This window comes from Chenopodium quinoa, unplaced genomic scaffold, assembly GCF_001683475.1.
Source record: "Chenopodium quinoa cultivar QQ74 unplaced genomic scaffold, ASM168347v1, whole genome shotgun sequence".
In the NCBI taxonomy this organism is placed as follows: Eukaryota; Viridiplantae; Streptophyta; class Magnoliopsida; order Caryophyllales; family Amaranthaceae; genus Chenopodium; species Chenopodium quinoa.
In genome coordinates, this window is record NW_018743389.1 from 424364 (window position 1) to 444251 (window position 19888).

Here is a 19888-nt window from a genome sequence, read left to right on the forward strand (position 1 = left end):
TATCCATCAAAACATAAGAGCAGTAAAATAATACAAACACACCAAAAAGACAGAAATTTTTCAATAAAAATTACATTGCCCTAAAACCCCAAGTCCCCAACATAAAACCCCAGCAAGTCTGCAACTAAAATCAATATATAAGGTTAAAAAAAAAAAGCCAAGACCTTTAATCAAAATCATCACACATTCACACTACAGATTAAATAGCAAAATAATGGCACCTTCATCAGAATTCTTTCATAGCAGAAGGGTATTCACTAAAGAAGGTAATATCATACAAACCCAAAATTAAGCAAGAACACCCCTTAAACCTTCAATTCTTTCATAGCAGAAGAATATTAAGAACCCATAAGAAAATTAAATCAAATGTAATAATTCATAATAAATAATAAACATCAATTAGCAAAGTAAGCAGGTCCAATTTCATTATTATACCATTGAAAAACGGCTAAAACACATGAAAATAACATCTGTATATAAAGCCCAAAATATAGTTATATATATATATATAAATCCATAGATTATACCAAAACAAGAACCCTAAAACCCCAACAAAACCCAAAAATTACTAAAATCAAAGAAACAAACTTTAATAAGATTTGGGGGCAGCAGGAGGTGGGGTGCCAAGAAGGCTAGCCTGCTGAAGCTCCAAAGCATCCAACTGAGCATCGCGCTCGAGCTCGATGATCAGGGGAAGAGCGAGGACAAGGAATGTTGTGCCAACTATCCAAGCAGCTTTACCAGTGCTCTTAAGCAGCTTCTTTGTACTATTTGCCGCATTGCTAGCAGTTTGCTGGGTTTTTTGGTAGATGGGTGAGTTTGAAACTGTGGTTGTAAATCTGCTTAATATTCCTCCATTGTTGTTGTCGTTGCTTGATCCTGTTCGTTTTTTTCCGATGCTTTTTGATGCCATTGATTGATTGATGAATTTAGGACTTGATTTTTGTGAATGATTTTCTGTTTGTAGAAGAAGAAAGAAAAGAGAGAAGAGACAGGTAATGTAAGAACAAGAGAAGAAGGGTTTTTGTTGGGGTTTGGGGTTTAGGGATTTGTTCTAGAATGTACAAGAAGTTGAGGCTGTCTAGACTTGCACCGTCCTAGGACTTTTATCCGTGCACAAGGGCTGTTTTGTCTTTTCATACAAAAACGTAATTAATTTTGTTTTTTTTTTTTTTTATAAAAAAAAAATTAAGAAGAAAAAAACATTAAGAGTCCATCTCGGGAATTCTTAATGTATCGAAAAAAAAAATCATATATCATATCATATCACTAATAAATAAAGTCGGTCTCGCAGATAGACCACGAGATAGCGATACTTGACATTCCCATTTCTTTCAAGTGTCGCACCACGTAGGAGATAAATAGGTATTATTGTGACACGTATGATGCTAAGTAAGCGTTTTTTCCTTTTTAGATAGATTTTTTAAGATAAAATTATTGTGTAAAGTTTTATTATCGATAGAATTCTAATATTTCATATATACAAAATTAATCATAAGTTTTAAAAAGTTTTTTAATATAAAATCCATTTATAATACATTTAATCACAAACTTTTATACGTAGTTGGCCAAACCGTGTCACCAACTATTACAAGATCAAAGTTACTTCGTTAGTTTTTTTGGTGTTTAGAGTTACTTCATTAGTGTTATAGGGGTTACTTGGTCAGTGTTATATTGGTTACTCAATCAATACGTGTTATAGATAGGGGTTACTTAGTCAATGTTAGAGGTTACTTAGTTAGTATTACAGGGGTTACTCGATCAGTTTTATAGGGGTTACTTTGTCTGGCCAAATGGTGTGGTTAGCCGCATACAAAATGCATTGTTATTTAATTTATTTTAAAAAAATATTAGAGAATCAGTAAAATAAGTTTAGTCAGTATAAATAATTTTGGTTTGGTAAAAATACTTTCATTTCAGTGAAAATAATTGAAGTTCAATAAAAATAATTTCAAGTCAATAATACGGAGTAACATAGATCTATTTACAAACAAAACTATACAAAGTACACTTCATATGATATAATATGTCCAAATATCCTACATTATCAGAACGAATTATTTGACTGTATTTAACATTCAAATAAAAATGTTATCTTAAAATTTTATAAATCAGCTGGTTATTGTAATTAGATTAGATTGGATAGATAAGTTTAGAATAAAAAGGTATACATAAAATAATGGAAAAATTCATGGGAATAATCCCACCTTTGGGACGTTTCTTTTTAATAATCCCACATTTGGGATATTTTTAAATAATCCCGCCTTTACCCCCCCAATCTTTTTAATGGTCCCAATCGGTCATGTAACCTGTTATAACAAGTTACATGACATGTGGCGACCTGTGATTGGTAAAAAAAATAACTAAAAAAAAAACAGCCAACCCCTTGCCGCCGGCCTCCCTCCCCTTCCCCTCCTTCCTCGACAACCCCACCTCTGTCCTTCCCCGCGTTTTTCGGCGTGGTAGCGGTGGTTTTCTAGGTGCTCGGGAAAAAGAACAAGTAGGCATGAACATTTTTACTTAAAGAAGACAACAATGGAGGAAACTCCATTGAAGTTCACGTATGAAGTTCATGGCATAATGGGAACCTACTCATTTCTTCACCAAAATTCATGAAATTTGTATCAAAATGCTCACAATCCAACGTATATTCATTTGGTACAACGAATTACAAGAGTAGCTTGACCAAACAAAAAGGCCAAAATTAATTTTTTTTAGAATTCTTCACGAAAATCGGAAAATTTGAGCATATAAAAAGGGGAGGTGGTCGTGTGGGGAGACGCGGCATTCCAACGAGGGAGGGGCGGCGGGCTTGGCAGTGGTGGTGGAGGTTAGGGTGGACCGATGGGGGAAGGGGAAGCTTGCTTGGTATTCTGATTTTTTGTTTTTTTTTTAATTTTTTTTTAATTTTGGACAAATCAAATTGTGACACGTGTAAAATAAACTTAGTAAAAAAAATACCTCTTCAACCAGTTACTGGTCACCCGGGACCATTCTGAGCGGATTGGGTTAAAGGTGAGATTATTTAAAAAAATATCCAAAAGGTGGGATTATTTAAAAGAAATGCCCCAAAAGTGGGATTATTCTCATGAATTTTTCCTAAAATAATTTATAATTCTTTTTTTTAAAAAATTATCTTTTTATTGACAATAGAATTTTACTTATAACAACACAGTGACACACCACAAATCATATATCACTAATAAATAAAGCTGATTTCGCAGCAAGGCTATGAGACATCGACACTTGACATTCCAGTTATTCGCCAACTGTCACGCCATGTTGGTGAAAACAAGGTATATTGTGACACATATGATGCTAAGTAAGCGAATTTTAGATCGATTTTTTCAGATAAAATTATTATATAGAGTTTTATTGTCGATATATTCTAATATTTCATATATACAAAATTAATCATAACTTTTAATAAATATCCAATAACTCGGTTCTATTTCCATCATAAAATTCATTTTAAAAAGTTTTTTAAAATAAGATCCATTTATAATACATTAATTTATTTTAAAAATTAATAGTGAATATTGGTAAAAAATACTTTCAGTTCAGTAAAAGTAATTTAAGTTCAATAAAAATAATTTCAAGTTAATAATAACATAGATATATTTAATTTATTAAAAAATAGAGAATATGTAAAAATAAGTTTTAATCAGTAAAAATAATTTTTGTTTGCTAAAAATACTTACAGTTCAGTAAAAATAAATTAAGTTCAATAAAAATAATTTCAAGTCAATAATAACATAGATATCTATTTACAAACAAAACTACAAAAGTACACTACTATATAAATTATCAAAAGGGATTATATGACCGTATTTAGTATTTATGCAAAAACTTTATCATAAATCTTATCAACCATTCGGGCATTGCCTGAGCACAAAACTAGTCACTAATAAATAAAGTCGGTCTCGTAACCAGAACACGAGACAACGACACTTGACATTCCAGTTTTTTCGCCAAGTTTCATGCCACGTGGGCGACAAATAAGTATTTATTGTTTAAGGCTGAACTAGAGACACAATGTGGTAAGCACATTAAGATTGTGAGATGAGATAGGGGTGGAGAATACTATGGTAAATACACCGAGAATGGACAAGCATGTGGTCCGTTTGCAAAATTTCTTCAAGAGCATGGGATTGTTGCCCAATACACTATGCCTGGTTCTCCAGATCAGAATGGTGTAGCAGAAAGAAGAAATAGGACCTTAATGGAAATGGTGAAAAGTATGCAGAGCAATACTACACTTCCACCATTTTTGTGGATTAAAGCCCTTAAGACGGCAGCGTATATATTAAACCAGGTTCCATCCAAGGCTGTCTCTAAAACGCCTTTTGAGTTGTTCAAAGAATGGAAACCGAGTTTGCGCCATATGCGCATTTGGGGATGCCCGTCCGAAGTGAGAATTTACAACCCACAAGAAAAGAAACTTGACCCAAGGACTATAAGTGGGCATTTCATTGGATATGCCGAAAAATCTAAGGGGTATAGATTCTATTGTCCGTCTCATAGCACCAGAATTGTGAAATCGAGAAATGCAAAATTTCTTGAGAATGACTTGGTTAGTGGGAGTGATCAATTTCGGGACACCGTTTCTGAAAAGGATCATGTTGAAGTTTCCCCTATTAACTCAAGTGACATGATGGTTATTGTTCACGTCCCTCAAGTTCAACCGGGCGTAATGCAACCACTAACCAATGAAATTCCACAAAATGCTGATAATAATTTAATGGATAACAATGCAAATGAGGAACATGTAGGTGATCGACACATTGATCAAGTTCCTTTAAGAAGATCCACTAGAGCAAGAAGATCAGCTATTTCTGATGATTTTGAGGTGTATTTGCAAGAATCGGATTATAATGTTGAAGTTGACAATGATCCAATTACGTTTTCACAGGCCACAAACTCAATGGATACTGACTTGTGGATGAGTGCCATGAAAGATGAAATGAATTCTATGGCGTCTAATAAAGTTTGGGATCTTGTTGAGTTGCCCGATGGTGTAAAAGCCATTGGATGTCGGTGGGTCTTTAAGACAAAGAAAGACTCATTAGGCAACATTGAGAGACATAAGGCTAGAATTGTTGCTCGAGGGTTCACTCAAAGAGAAGGAATTGATTACAGAGAGACTTTTTCTCCCGTATCAAAGAAGGATTCTCTTCGAGTGATCATGGCATTAGTAGCTCATTTTGACTTTGAGTTACATCAAATGGATGTGAAAACTGCATTTCTGAATGGTGATTTAGAGGAAAAGGTTTATATGAGACAACTTGAAGGATTTATCTCAGAAAAGGGTGAGCATATGGTTTGTAAGCTTAATAAATCCATATATGGACTAAATTAAAACAGGCCTCCCGCCAATGGTATATGAAGTTCCATGAAGTGATTATTTCATTTGGTTTTGAAGAAAATATCATGGATCAATGTATATACCATAAGGTTAGTGGGATTAAAATCTGTTTTCTTGTATTATATGTGGATGATATTTTGCTAGCAACTAATGATAAAGGGTTGCTATATGAGGTGAAACAATTTCTTTCAAGCAAGTTTGTTATGAAAGATATGGGTGAGGCATCTTATGTCATTGGCAATAAGATCCATAGAGATAGATCTCGAGGCATTTTGGGTTTGTCTCAAGAGACCTACATCAACAAAGTGCTTAAAAGATTTAATATGAAAAATTGTTCACCAAGTGTAGCACCTATTGTAAAGGGTGATCGATTCAGTTTGGACCAATGTCCCAGGTTTGACATTGAAAAAGAAGAAATGAAAAATATTCCACATGCTTCAGTTGTTGGAAGCATTATGTATGCTCAGGTTTGCACTAGACCTGACATTGCATATATTGTTGGAGTATTGGAAAGATATCAAAGTAACCCAGGTCTTGATCACTGGAAGGCTGCAAAGAAAGTGTTGAGATACCTTCAGGGGTACCAAAGATTACATGCTTATGTATAAACGAACAGAAGATCTAGAAGTTGTGGGTTATTCAGACTCCGATTACGGTGGTTGCATTGACTCACGAAAATCCACCTCAGGATATGTGTTCATGCTAGCCGATGGTGCTGTTTCTTGGAGGAGCTAGTGCAAAGCAGACCTTAATTTCTACTTCTACTATGGAGGCTAAGTTTATATCTTGTTACGAGGCTACATCACATGGTGTTTGGCTAAAAGGTTTTATATCTGGGTTAAGAGTTGTTGACTCTATTATTCGCCCAATAAGGATGTATTGTGACAATTCAGCTGCAGTTTTTATGGCTAAGAATAATAAGAGTGGAAGTAAAAGCAAACACATTGACATTAAGTTTCGAGCCGTAAACGAAAAGAAAGTGATCATAGAACACATTAACACTGACTTGATGATTGCTGATCCCTTGACCAAAGGCATGCCAGTTAATGGTTTCAAGGGTCATGTACAAAGGATGGGACTTGGTTCCGTCATGTGAAACATTCGTTTGTTGCATTCAGTTTTGATATTTCTTGCATTTATGTACGTACATTTGGTTTTTTGGTTAATTCAATAAGAAATGTCGTTTTTGTTTGACCTAGAGTGAACATAAGATTTACTCATTTAGTTGTATGAGTGATGGAAAACTAAATATATTGTGATACATGGAAAATTAGTTCTCGCTATTAGGGAATTCGTCGCTATGATTCATATGTTGAGTTTTCTTTTAAAAAAGGACCAAGTGGGAGAATGTTGGATTATTAAAAAAAATAAAAAATAATAATAATCAATTTCAATTAAGTGTTCCATTTATCCTGGTAAATAGTTTCCCATGATCAAGGAAACTGATTACCACTAGTCCAACCACTTATCTACCTTTTTAGAACCACTACAACCAACTCTCATGTAATGAGGGTTTTTTTATGGCAAAACTCCCCATATATGTAGAATTGTAGATAGAAATTGTGAGTGTAATTTATAAAAGGTCACTACATCCAACTCTAAAAAAACAAACGTCATCTAAGTGAGACTGAGGGTTCAGCACCAAATTTACAAAAGGAGATCAAATTCGGTTTCGGCGCCGCAATGAGGTTGTTCATCTTCATCTTCCTCGTAGTTCCTGCAATGGCTGGAGGTAAATTTTACACTTTAACGCTTCCGCAATCATGAATTACATGTTGTAATTCAAGCTAATGAGAATGTTATTGTTTACGCGTGATTTACATGGATGAGAAGGATGGTATGAAACCACGCTGCTCTTCCTCGTGAAGGTGGACGTCCCCCATGCCAGCACCCGCTGGTAACCCGGCGGGGATAGCAGGAGGTGGCAAAAAGCCACGCTGCTGGGTGCTGGGGGGAGTATCGCACGCTTGCGAAGTCGAGCTGTGGGGAGAGGAGACTAGGTTAAGCTAGGAAACTATACACAAGATAATTACCATATACAAGAGATAATTATCAAAGATAATTACAAAACAATATATACATAAATAGATTATTTGCATAATCTATCACTTGGTAAATGCTAAATGCTTCGTATTTTTGTTATGATCAAGTTTATGCAGCAATCCAATTATTGGATTGGAGCACATCTGAGGACAAATGATTGAGAGATTTCAACTCACAATTTCGAGTTTTCTTCTATCATATGCTTGGTTTTAGCTGATTTCTTTACTTTAGTTCCTTGCTTTGTAAGTAATACTTTCATGACTGAAGTTTGATTCCAATTAGCCAGCATTTCTTGCACAATAAACCTTATGTGATTTCTATCATACATAACATATGTCATGGAGAATTGAAGTGATAGCGTTCTAAAACTCTGCATTTGTGCTCATATAAACATAGGGGTTTCTGCATCAATTCTACAGAGTACATTATTTCTCGAACAAAGCATGGCCGGGGCAATGGAATCCATCATGATCATCATCTTTTCTAGAATTGGATCTTAGTCAGAGAATTGAACCTTACTAAATACAGCAAGCAGAAAAGGTTGTTCTGCTGGTCAGTTCTTCCTGCTTTTAAACTATTTTGAAAAGAGTTCAGTTTGTGGAATTGATTGCCATGATGGTGTTGTTTTTCTTGACCTTCTTGTATGTTGAAGTAGACTTTTCTTCTTTCTTTGGAAGATAATAGGTGCTTGCATTGGTGCTTGATGCTGCTTCGTGTATCATAAAGTCGTACACTGTTAAATGGTACAATTCATCTTGATTTATCTTGTAACATAATCTCATAGCCATTGCTTAGAAAATAGTATCACAGCCATGTTCTCATTCTTCATGTTTATAAGAAATATACTTTTTTATGCCTGCTTCCCTGCTAATTCTCATAAATTTAATGGGATTAGAATTCAAATGAAATATACAAGTATTAGTAAAATTTTAATGAAAGGTTCCAAATCGTTTCATTTTCTTTCATACAACTGATTTCGTGTGCATGCTCAACTATTGCATGCTTGTGCTTATGCATTACAGTGTACACATTATTTACATCCATCGATATATATCTTTCCTTACATTTCCTCTATTATATATGCTCACAAGCCTAAATGATCCAATCTACTGCATTAAAAAACAGTTATACAGGAGTAATAAAGAGCAAAATATTATATAATGTATCCTATCAAAAAATATGACTAGAAGTAGCTGGATTGATCTTGTAACAATTCAAGCTGCATCAATATGTTAGCCACCAGGGGTCTCAAAGAAGGCTCCCCTTTGTGAGCAAGATCGATTAACAACACTTGAGTTGAACCTCCATACTTCGATCTAAATTCTTCAATCCGAAGAACTCTATCCAATATCCATAGTGCCGTTTCCTTAGCCTTTACACTTCCTACTTCTAACACCCTAATAACAGCCTCCACTCCACTTGATATTTTAGCTATGAAATTGCTTCCATCTTCCCAAATTTCATCCTGCAGTAGAGTGGCAATGGTTTTTAACACTGTTTCATCAGCTTCTCTTTCATCTCCCTCCAAAATACGGATCAGAAGAGGAATAGCACCAGCTTTTACTAGGCAAAAGTTTCCTTTCACACTGCAATATCCACTGTGGATTTCACAGAATCCATCTGCAGTAGGCGTAGGAACACAATAACCCCACCTCAAATTCCTAACCCTTTTAGAGGAAAGGGTATTTTGTGATAGCTGAGTTAGCGATGTTGCAGCTCTTGATTTGGCTTTAATTGATCCATGTGAGAGGATCTTTATTAGAATAGGTATAACTCCCATTTCTGCTGCATAGACTTGTAGTTTCTTGTCTGAAGGTAGTGTAAACCTGATAAAAACACTTGCAATACTTTCTTCTAAACATTGAGCAGTGGTGGTTGAACTTGAAGATCTCAAAGAACCAATTAACGAGACTAGCATAGGCAACAAATTCATCCCTTTGAGTATATCAGTTGCCTTTTTATCAGAAAGAGGAATGTTGCTCAACAAACCAATTGCAGCTGCCTTTTCAGCCTCTGACGATGAAGATGAGATTATATTCACTATGTTTGGAAGATAACTTTCTTCAATGGATACATTATTCGATATGGTAAATAAAAGATCCAAGGCTGCCACTCTTATTTTGGTGTCGGTTTCATTGATAAGAGGAATCAAAAGCTGCATAGCACCATTTTGGGTTGTTTTGCTTGTAACTTCAGCTGCACCAGGCTGAGAAAGAATGTTGTTTAAAGCTAGAAGGATATTGCACTTGATTTTTGGACTAGACAAGTTTACAAGTGACAGAAGTTGATCAGGCAAATCTCTATGTTCAAGAACAGAATCCGAACATGATATGGTTGCAAGGATAGCAGATGCAGGTTCCCGGAGGCTCATGAGAGAAGAAGTAACAGAGAAAAGGAGCTGAAGCAGAGGAGGGAGGACACCGGAATCAACTATGTACGATATATTTTTGGTTGTGAGGGAAAGATTTTGTAAAGCATTTAAGGCTGAAAGCTTTGCTTCAAGCTTTCCTGTCTTAAACATGATGATTAATGGTTGAATTGCACCGTCTTCTCCAAGTGAGGCTCGAGATTTTTCTGTCAATACCATTCTTGAAAGTGCAGTTGCCATTAGAATTTTACTCATTTCTGAACCTGCAAGAATATATGACTTTCATCATATTAGTGTAAGATTTTCTTACTTACAGTCACTCAAACTACAGATTCATACTACCAATTCATAACAGCAAGTAGAGCCTGTTACATTAATACTGCAATCAATAGTCCATTTTATTTACTATTCTTAAGTTCAGCAGAACAAGAAGCCTTCCACCTAAGTCAGACTGTTAAGTAATTATGATTTTATTTGGCTGGAAGGATATGTTTTCCTAGGAGAGAATCCATTTTTCCATTTTCAATTTTGAAGGGTGGAATATATAATTTCAAACTGAAAGTAGCTTTTCGGTGATGAAATATATTTTCTACAATGTATATTGTTTTCCATCATTTGCAACCCATTGAATAGAGGATGGTATGCTGGAAAATGTTTTCAAGCCTTTACCTTCAGTGAGTTTCCATCAAAGTATATCTTCAGTAGAAAATAAAATTAGTATAGAATGTTTTCCCTAAACTGAACACAGCCGAAAATAATTTTTGATAAACTGAAAGTGTTAGTATACTACTATATGCAATCCTTATTTAATAAAGTTTGCTCAATCTAACTTACAGTTAAATCTCTTCGGTCCCTAGATCCTAAAAAGAGTAGTCAGACTGCAGTAAAGTTGTATGGTACTTGCTCTATAAAGCAATAAAGTAGCTTGATCTCAGCCCCACCTTCCAAAGTTTAAAGTTTGATTCAAATCCAGGGATTCTTCCCTAAGCTTCTTTTGAAAGAAAAGTATCTCAGTGAAATGATATCCATTTGAATCTTTTAGATGAAAACAGCTAATTTGGCCACAATACAAAGGTGTAAAACATGTCTTTTATAAAGAAATGTGCTTAACAAGTTGCTTTACTATACTAACTTTGCCAAAGTTCTTGACAGCTTGATTTTTTTTAATCTAGACCTTCAAGTTTTGCCTACACATTGATATTTCCTGTAATTTCCCTGAATATCAAATTAGAACCTGTGATATGTAATTTGTAACGTATCTCAGTCATAAATCAGGCTGCCCAAGTTACAAGTAACTCAGCTCTTTATATAATTAACAACCTTAAAAACGATCTTATCCTAAAAATTAAAGCAACCTTGAAATTTGAAAAAGATTTAAGGGGAAACAGAACAAAGAGCAAAGAAGAAAAGGAAGTAAAGCTGCTAAAGAAGCTAGGAAAATACTAGTAGGTTTGGGAAAACCACGGTCCTAAAGATGTATCCTCGAATGTACTCATGAAGAAGTTGTCTCTTGATTAATTAATGCAATAATCTTTTCCCTCAAAAGAAATAAGTTAGGAAAGTAATAGTATACTATACCTTCCTTAAGATGCTGGATTAGAGGATGAAAATAGCCAGCCTCAGCCATAAGAAGAGCATTTTGAGTATTACATGAGAGACCAGCTAATAATTTCCCTGCATCATTTGATGAAATTGGATCACTCCCGTTTAATATAGCCACCAACATAATTATACACCCTTGGATCCTCCCAACTCTTCGTCGAACTGAAGATAGCTGAGAAAGATCCATCAGCAATCCAACTGCTTCTCTTCGTTCCATCTCATCTCTAGCCAAGGACTTCACCAATGTTGTTAGGGAATTAATATCTGCCATTTTTTCCTGTTAAACTTAATTAGTACAAAATCTAACTGTGCTTAATTACACTAGGAAAAAAAACCAAAAAACAGTTTAACAAATTAATAAAAAAGAGTAAGTACCTTGGTTCGAGGATTTTCATGTGCAATGCTTCTGAGCACCTTGATTATACTTAATCTATCAATACATTTGCTCGAACCCATTCGATTAAACAAAATGGGGATTATACCTTCATCAGTAATCCACTCGCAATCAACGATTTTATCCCTAATCATTATCTCTAATCCCAAAAGAGAATTCTTAAATTCATCATCATTTCCATACTTAAGTTGTAATGCAACATCCTCTCTTTCTATGATCATAATCTCTTCTTTTTCGCGGTAAATCTGTTCTTCATTCATGATCTCCTCAACAATCTCCCTAGTACTCTCACTCGACGAACAACAGTAAGAATGATCAAACTTAGCATTCATCAACTCCTTATGCAAAATCCCAAGTTTGTCCTTTAAGTCTAAGGACACCCCAATGGTAGCAAACAACAAAAGGCCTAAGGATCTCCCAAGATCATGAGTTAATTGTTGGATGACATCGAAACGATGATCATTCGAGCATGAATTCCTATTAACAATGCAGTTACGAGCTCGTTGAAGCTCGGCTTCTAAGGACCCTATGGCAGACCTTATGCTTGGAGTGTCCATGATAATCTTATCTTCTCTTAGAGTGTCTAAGATAGGCGAAAGCTTCTCAATGTAGATAGCAAACTCACTTAAAACTTCCGTGTCGATTTCCGAGTCTTTTGCTAGAGAAACCACTTCATCTGCAGATGCTACAAGCTCTAGCACTAGCTCTGAGAAACTCCTTGTACTCTCCATTTTTACTTGCTTAATTTTCTTCATTTTTTTTCTAAATTTTTTTTGGTTTTTTTGGGATCACCCCTTTAATTCTTTCAACTATTTATACTAGTAGTACTTTTTGGCTGAATGAAGATTGTGGTGGTTTGAAGAAGAAGAAGAAAACGAGTGATGAACAAACAAGACTAAAATGAAATTCCAGGAAAATTGAATGGTATAACTCTTTTTAATTAGATTAAGTTGACTGTTGTGGCCAAGAAATGAAGTGGAATGGTAAGAAAGGGCCTACCTTGGACTCTTTCTTTTGTTAAGTTAGTCTATAGAGTATCATTTCTTTATTTCTTTCCATGTATGTTGCGTTTCAAGTGTGGTAGAAAATTTTGACTCCACAAAGATTACTGAATTCTTAGAAATTCAACATGTTTTTCTTGTAAAAGGAAATAGCGTGGAAGAGATTCAATCTTATGTTACGGGTACTTCTCATACGACATTTGGTATTGAGTCAAGAATTGGGGATAGTATGAGAGGCAACTAACGCACGGGATAAGGAAAGCTGTATTCTAAAACCACATGACAATATAAGAAGAATCCTACAAACTTTATAAAATAGTCACCTTCTTACCGCTCTTTTGAAGTGGGACAATTGATCTCTACACATACATGGAATTTCTAATTGTTTTTTTCTTCTTAAAACTAAATATTAGGAAATTTTAGAAAGAAAAAAAAAACCCAAATTTTGATGATGAAAAAAAAATAAAATTATAATAACACCACAAATAAACTTAAAAATTTGATTTCACCACCTCGTAACGGATTTTTGGATGGAATCCGTTAATGGGGCCATAACTGACATGTGTCAATTACCTATTGGTTTTAAAAAAAATTATTAAAAAAAATAAATAGAAAAATTAAAAAAAATAAAGAGAAAAAAACCCTAAACCCAGCCAGCTCCACCACCGGCACCACCTTTCCCCATCCATGCCGACAACCTAATCCAAGCCGCCGGAACCTCCACCCCCCACCAAAACTGCCGAAACCAGCCCTTACTCTCTTCCCCCTCCCCGAAAACCACCCCAGCCGGGTAGCGTCATATCTCCAACCACAAATCCGCACCGAGCAACCCCGCAACCACCTCCGCCACTGCACAAAACCAATTCCCACCCCTTTGAACCACTGAAAATACCGATTCGCACCGATTCGGTGGATTGTGGTTGGTATTCGCGGTGGTTTGAAGGTGATGGGGTTCGAATTGGTTGTGATTGTGGTTATTGTTTGCGGTGGTTCAAAGGTGCTAGGGTTTCAATTCGGCGATTGGGGTTTCAATGGTGAAGTTGCTGTTGTTGAGGGATGTGGTGATTTGCAGTGGGTAGGTGGTGATTTGCAGTGGGTTTCGCCGGTTTTGGTGGGGCAGGAGTGCCGGCGGTGGGGGACAGGTGGTGCTGCTGGTGGGGCTGGCCTCGGCTGGGTTAGGTTGTTTAGGATTTTTTTTTTATACTTTTTTATTAATTTTTATAAACCAATAGTTTAGTGATACATATCTGTTGTGGGCCCCAGTAAGGATTCCACCAAAAATCCGTTAAGTGGCAGTGAAATCAAATTTTTGGTTTTTTTTTGTGGTGTTATAATAAAAGTTGTTTTTTTTTTTTTTTTTTTTTTTTTTTTTTTTTTTTTTTTTGTGGCTTGTTTTGGTGTTATTATCAAAATCGTGTCTTTTTTGTGGTGTTATTATCAAATTAATCCTAAATATTATTACAATAGTTAAATTCTATTTTTGTGTTCTAGTAGTGTTAATCTAATATAGCGGTAATCAAAGTAAAATTTCATGTCCATTTAAGCGACAATATTTCATGTCATATCCCAAAATTCTGTAGCAAAATTATCCTGTAATGTATAGTACCATGTCAACCTTTTTGACGCAGATGACTAAAGAAAAAAGGGAAGATCAAAGATTTTGGCACCCTTACAGAGTTACGCCAATTAGAATGTGGAATGTTGGGGGTTGAATTTCGGATTAGAGAGGAATATAATCGAGTGGAAAAGTTACATGTAGTGGAAAAAATTGTAAAATTCTAACGTTGTAAAAATGGTCCAATATTGTCGTGAAGTTCGTGGTAGTGTTGGAAGACCAAGTCATAGGCTAAGTTAATGTCTTCATATATAATCTTCTTCTTTAACAAATCACAATCACCGAGTCACTTTCAAAATGCAGCATATAAATATACAACTAGTTTTTGAGTCCGGGTGATGTCTCGGATTATTACGTAAAACTGATCATTAATATATGTTTTAATTTATGATTCAATTTTCTTGTAATTAAATTTATTGTTCATATTATCATTTACTACATATTAATATTTTATATTCAAAAGATTACATAAAAAAAACACATACTTTGGTGGTAAGACACTTAATTTTAGAATTAGAGGTTTAATATATTAGTATAGATTCCTTGATTGCTTTAATTATATTTAATTTTCATCTATCGATTGCAATTTTGTTTGTACGTTCCCCCACTAGAAATAAATGCCATTATGGATTTGTGGCCACCCTTGTATTACAATATGGCCAAATATGGTAAGCGAAATGACTACTCCCTTAATCCCTAATTTTTTTGTCCTACTACATGGAAAAAATGTGACTTTGATTAAAATAAAATCATATAGTATTAAAGTTATATTTTTTTAATCAAATCACCCATTTACATGAAGTGGTGGAAAAAATTCATGATTTTGACTTTCTAAAGTTATGCACAGTGAATTTAAGCCAAATTTTGTTCCGTGTAAACCTCGACTGGTTGAGACTGAAAGTTACAAAGGTTTTCAGGTCTAGGGTGAACTTGATAATATCGAGAAGTTGATGCACCAATCAAGTAGATTGAATTTTAGAACAAGGACAAAAGGGAGTGGGCATATATATTGATGACTTGTTCTCTTCACCTATAGTAAGATTTTCAAGTATAACGTGCATTTTTCTTAATTTTTAATCTTTTTTTTTTCATATTAGCGTTTACCAAAAATACTTACAAATGATGAAATCTCGTTGAATTTGTTTTCGGTTCGATTATTACTTTTTCAAATATGTTTAATCTTACTTAATTGGTGCATGGCCATTAATTAACCAATATTGGTAGTGGATGAGTAGCGTGAAGGCTATTTATTCTTCAAAATGGGGAAATTTTTGTTTGGATACGACAAGCTTAGTGGCCAAATGGAACCCTTTAGACGCAGGGCCGTCTTAATCATTTTCGGGGCCCTGTTCTGGTAAAAATAATTGGGCCCTTAATATAAAATGTACAATTTTTACTAACAAATCGTAATTAAACTTATTTTTTTAATTAGTCTTTGAATGTTGTAAAATAAAGAGAATAGGAGAGAGATTGGGGAGACAATAGATCAGAGTATTATTCTATTAAGTAAGGGATATATACACATATACAATAGTTAGGGTTTTCTTAGGAAACACTAAACCCTAAACCTAGAATATTCCATAGAGTACGGGAATATAATGGGCATTCACAAATATTTCATAACACTATCCCTTGGATGTCCATTATTAAAGATTGTGCCTCGTTAAAACCTTAATAGGAAAACCCAATGTGGGGTAAAACCATGGTCAAGGAAAAAATAGTGCAGCGCGTATTTTCTCCCCCTGATAAATACATAACATAAGATCTTCTAGAGCAATAAATCCAATATGGTTGGGTATCTTCTCATGTATGTTTCATAATACCATTCCATGGTCTTCGATCCTCCTAAATTGAATTTGCACCTTCAAGTCTTCACGTGAATGTGATAAATGTCTTCAATTCTCCATACTTGCGATAATAATACATGTGTTTATCTCTACATCATGCCAAATATCTGTTTAAAATTGCCTTAAATATTGCCTTCTTCCGATCCAGAGGTCATATCAAGTATAGTAAAACTAAGATCAATGTTTGATTAAAGACTAATTAATAATGATCTGATGATGTAGGGAATATTTCAAACATCAACTTTGAGTCCCATTGTGATCATGCATTTAAGCATAGTGGCGTCCAAAGGAAAAGAAGCTAGAGAGATAATTAATAAAGGTTCCAAGAGAGATAATTAAGGTCATATTGATTTGAAGGCGGAAGAACCAAAGTAATAGAAGGCTAAATTAATTACAAGTACAGCGTAGTAGTTATAGGGGAATGAAGGTCATTTTGGGGCCCTTTAAACTTTGAGGCCTCGTGCTAAGGGCCTATTTGCACAGGTCCTAAGCCGGCCCTGTTTAGGCGTTGAGCTCCGGGGGTAGAAAGTAGAAAACCAAATAGCTACCCCATAAGCCATAGTTAAGATGTCATCTATCGTTGAGGGATGAAGTACTCCAATTAATTAATGCGAATTAGGTTACATCTACTGAGTAATTATTTACATATAGAATAAGTGATTGGTGTCTGATTGCTCAATCAATTCAACTTATTTTGGATTATTTAAATTTGTCTAAAATTATTTAAACTTATTTGAATTATAATTAGATAAACATTAAGAAAAAAAAAAAGACTAATTTTTGTCTAAATAAGTGAGTGGGTATTAACTTTAGATCTACGTAGTATTTATTTTTAAAAATTATGTTACTTGAGCTTATTGTACTGTATATCAGTATATGTTATCTAAGGAGTGTTATGGGGTTAGACGACTTAAACGGTATACACGGAATTTGCTTTGATTGGAATTCATTCTTACCATTGTCTATTATCTACTCATGCAAAATGTTTCAGCAATAAAATAGATAAATGAGTACAGAGTATTTTACAAGAATACAAATATAAAATCATGCACCAAATTGACTAATAAACTTGCAAATATTAAACCCCAAATCATACCAAATTCAAAAAGAAGCAAGGAAAAATGAATAATGTATAATATAATCTGATAAAATTTCAAATTAAGCAAGAAATCTTTTCAAATAATAAATACCTTTAGAAAAATTGAGATTTTGAGACTCCCAGAAAGTTCATACAACCAACTATGATGGTGATAGTCTGTCAATAATCTTAGCACAGTAACAGCAACTATAATCCCTTAGTTGCAAAGCAAAGTTTAAGCCACCTGCATTTGTCTTCATAAAAACGTTAACTTTTATTTATACATTATATATAGCATAGCATTGTATTCCTACGATTGATATATTGTACTAATTAATAAGCTAATTTTTCGAAGAGAGATTTGATCGAACACGTACGAGCAATATAATAATACGACAAACTAACATGGAAGGATTGAAGAGAATGTCGATGATGGTGGCAGTGGTGTTTATGGTGTTGATTACAAAGGAAGTTAGTGCAACTCAACATGTTGTGGGTGGAAGTGATGGTTGGGATGAGAGTACAGATTATGATTCATGGGCTAAAAGCCAGACTTTCAAAGTTGGCGATACACTTGGTATGTTCGTTATATGTACTTCCTCTATTTTTTTTTAAATGATTTTTTTTCGTTTTGTATCTTTTGATATGTATTGTTTTAACCATTTGTTGTCTAGATTCTAAGCTTAAACTTAGTTGTGTATAGTATAAATCTTTGATAATAGATGTTTTTAGACATCTGATAAAACTATACAAGTATGTAGCCTAGGTTATATTTCAAACACACACACACAAAAAAAAAGTTTGTTCTATTCATTTGATTACCCCCCTATTAATTTCTAACTAGCTTAGTGAGTAGCTCGGGCGTTGTCCCTAGTTGCTACTGTTGTAGACGTGTAATCGATAAATTTTATAAATTCTTTTCAAAACTGCAATTGTCATTGTTAAACCAAAATTGAGCTATTCTTTGACTATTTTTTTTTTTTAATTTTTATTAAACCGTGTGGTTTGCATTTATATAATTTTTTTTTTTTTTACATATTAATAATATAGTTGATAATTGGCTTAGATGGTTAAATAGTTGTTTAAGAGGTTGAAGGTTCAAACCTCCTTATCGGCACAACGACCTTCTTAGGAACGTTTTTTAATACATTAGTATAGATATTTTCATGAACTTATTTTTCGTGAATTAAGGTGAACATATAACATAGGCTTATAATACTTTTGAGATTATACTTATACGTGGTAATCTTATACGTATGACATTACTCACATAAAATTGTTATTATAATGTGATAATAATACATCGTTAACTTTTAAGTAGACGGCTTGCTTTGAGCTTTGGCAATGACAAATTTGAATCCAATATATTTATTTTCACTAATGATGTTTTTTTTTTCTTTTCAGTGTTTAAGTACACTCCTGGATTACACAGCGTGATGGAACTAGGGAGTGAAAGTGAGTACAAAAAGTGTGACACTAGCAACGCTGCCAACTCAATGAACGGGGGTAACGATGTTGTTAAGCTAGACAAAGCTGGCACTCGATTTTTCGCTTGTGGAACTGCAGGACATTGTAGTGCAGGAATGAAGCTTAAGGTAAACGTTGTCGGCGCAACAGGATCATCGTCATCTTCCTCTTCACCTTCGTCTTCATCTTCATCTTCATCCTCGACTTCGGATGTGTCTAGTGCTTACCAAAGTCTCCTTCGTTACACCCCAATCATGGCATCACTTTCTCTAGCCATGACCTTTTTGCCAATGTTTGTGCTGTGAAAGGGTTCCTTTTGAATTGAAGAGTTATCTTTTTGAATATGTTTAATTAATGTATGTAGTCTTGCATTGGTTTATGTATGCAATTTTGTTATGTTTGCTATATATTGATTTTGGTTGTAAACTTGTAATAATATTCAAATTGTAGGTGGTACGTACGGTTAATGGAAAATAATCTATGTTACTCCAACACCCTACTATACAATGTGTACAACGACTGTTGGGTGTCGGATCCTCCAACACTTAAACAATGACATGATATCCAAATATTTAATGGCCTTATATGAAATTTTATAATTTCTTGAGCGTCGAAGGATCCGACACAATGTCGGGCATATACCTGAATCCGAGTCTGAGCAATATAGAAAGTAATGCATGAGGATTAAATTATCAATGTCATATCCTTCATATTAAAAATCTGGCCAAAAGTTTAAGTTTCTAGTGTTTGATTTTCATCTTTTCACAGATATTGTCACAATGGAGCTTGTGAGAGCCACACAATGTATAAATAGAAAATTTAAATCATTTCTACCTTTCCTCAGTTAATGGAGTGTATCACATGCGCACAAAAATGGAGGGAAAATGAAACTCAAAGGCCATAAACTTGACTTTTTGACCAAAATCAATCATTGAAGAGCCATTTTTAAATCAAAATTTAAATAAAGGTATCAGTTTACAAAAAAAATTAAAGTAATAAGGTACTATAATTCACAAATTAACTTACAAACAAGGTACGCTCATACGGAGTATTTTCAAATAATTTTGCCTAATTATTTTGAAACGAAGCAAGTATATGTAAAGAAGGC

At 34.3% G+C, this 19888-nt stretch overlaps 3 protein-coding genes and 1 long non-coding RNA gene across 4 annotated transcripts; 2 read left to right on the forward strand and 2 right to left on the reverse strand.

Annotated features, from left to right (window-relative positions):
- Positions 1–589: 589 nt before the first annotated feature.
- On the reverse strand, positions 590–913 carry LOC110738311 (mitochondrial import receptor subunit TOM9-2-like). Its single transcript, XM_021918675.1, has one exon. The coding sequence runs from the start codon at positions 911–913 to the stop codon at positions 590–592; it is 324 nt and encodes a 107-aa protein (XP_021774367.1).
- A 5915-nt stretch (positions 914–6828) lies between these two features.
- On the forward strand, positions 6829–8231 carry LOC110738352. Its single transcript, XR_002514602.1, has 2 exons — positions 6829–7097; positions 7516–8231. It is a non-coding gene; the product is annotated as an uncharacterized LOC110738352 (long non-coding RNA).
- Positions 8232–8326: 95 nt separating this feature from the next.
- LOC110738351 (U-box domain-containing protein 43-like) lies at positions 8327–12795 on the reverse strand. Its single transcript, XM_021918723.1, has 3 exons — positions 11754–12795; positions 11355–11655; positions 8327–10039 (listed from the first exon to the last, which is right to left on the reverse strand). Exons 1-3 carry the CDS (start codon positions 12525–12527, stop codon positions 8592–8594), a joined length of 2523 nt encoding a protein of 840 aa, XP_021774415.1. The 5' UTR covers positions 12528–12795; the 3' UTR covers positions 8327–8591.
- A 4809-nt stretch (positions 12796–17604) lies between these two features.
- Positions 17605–19272, forward strand: LOC110738353 (basic blue protein-like). Its single transcript, XM_021918724.1, has 2 exons — positions 17605–17890; positions 18718–19272. The coding sequence occupies exons 1-2, from the start codon at positions 17719–17721 to the stop codon at positions 19083–19085; spliced, it is 540 nt and encodes a 179-aa protein (XP_021774416.1). The 5' UTR covers positions 17605–17718; the 3' UTR covers positions 19086–19272.
- Positions 19273–19888: the final 616 nt, after the last annotated feature.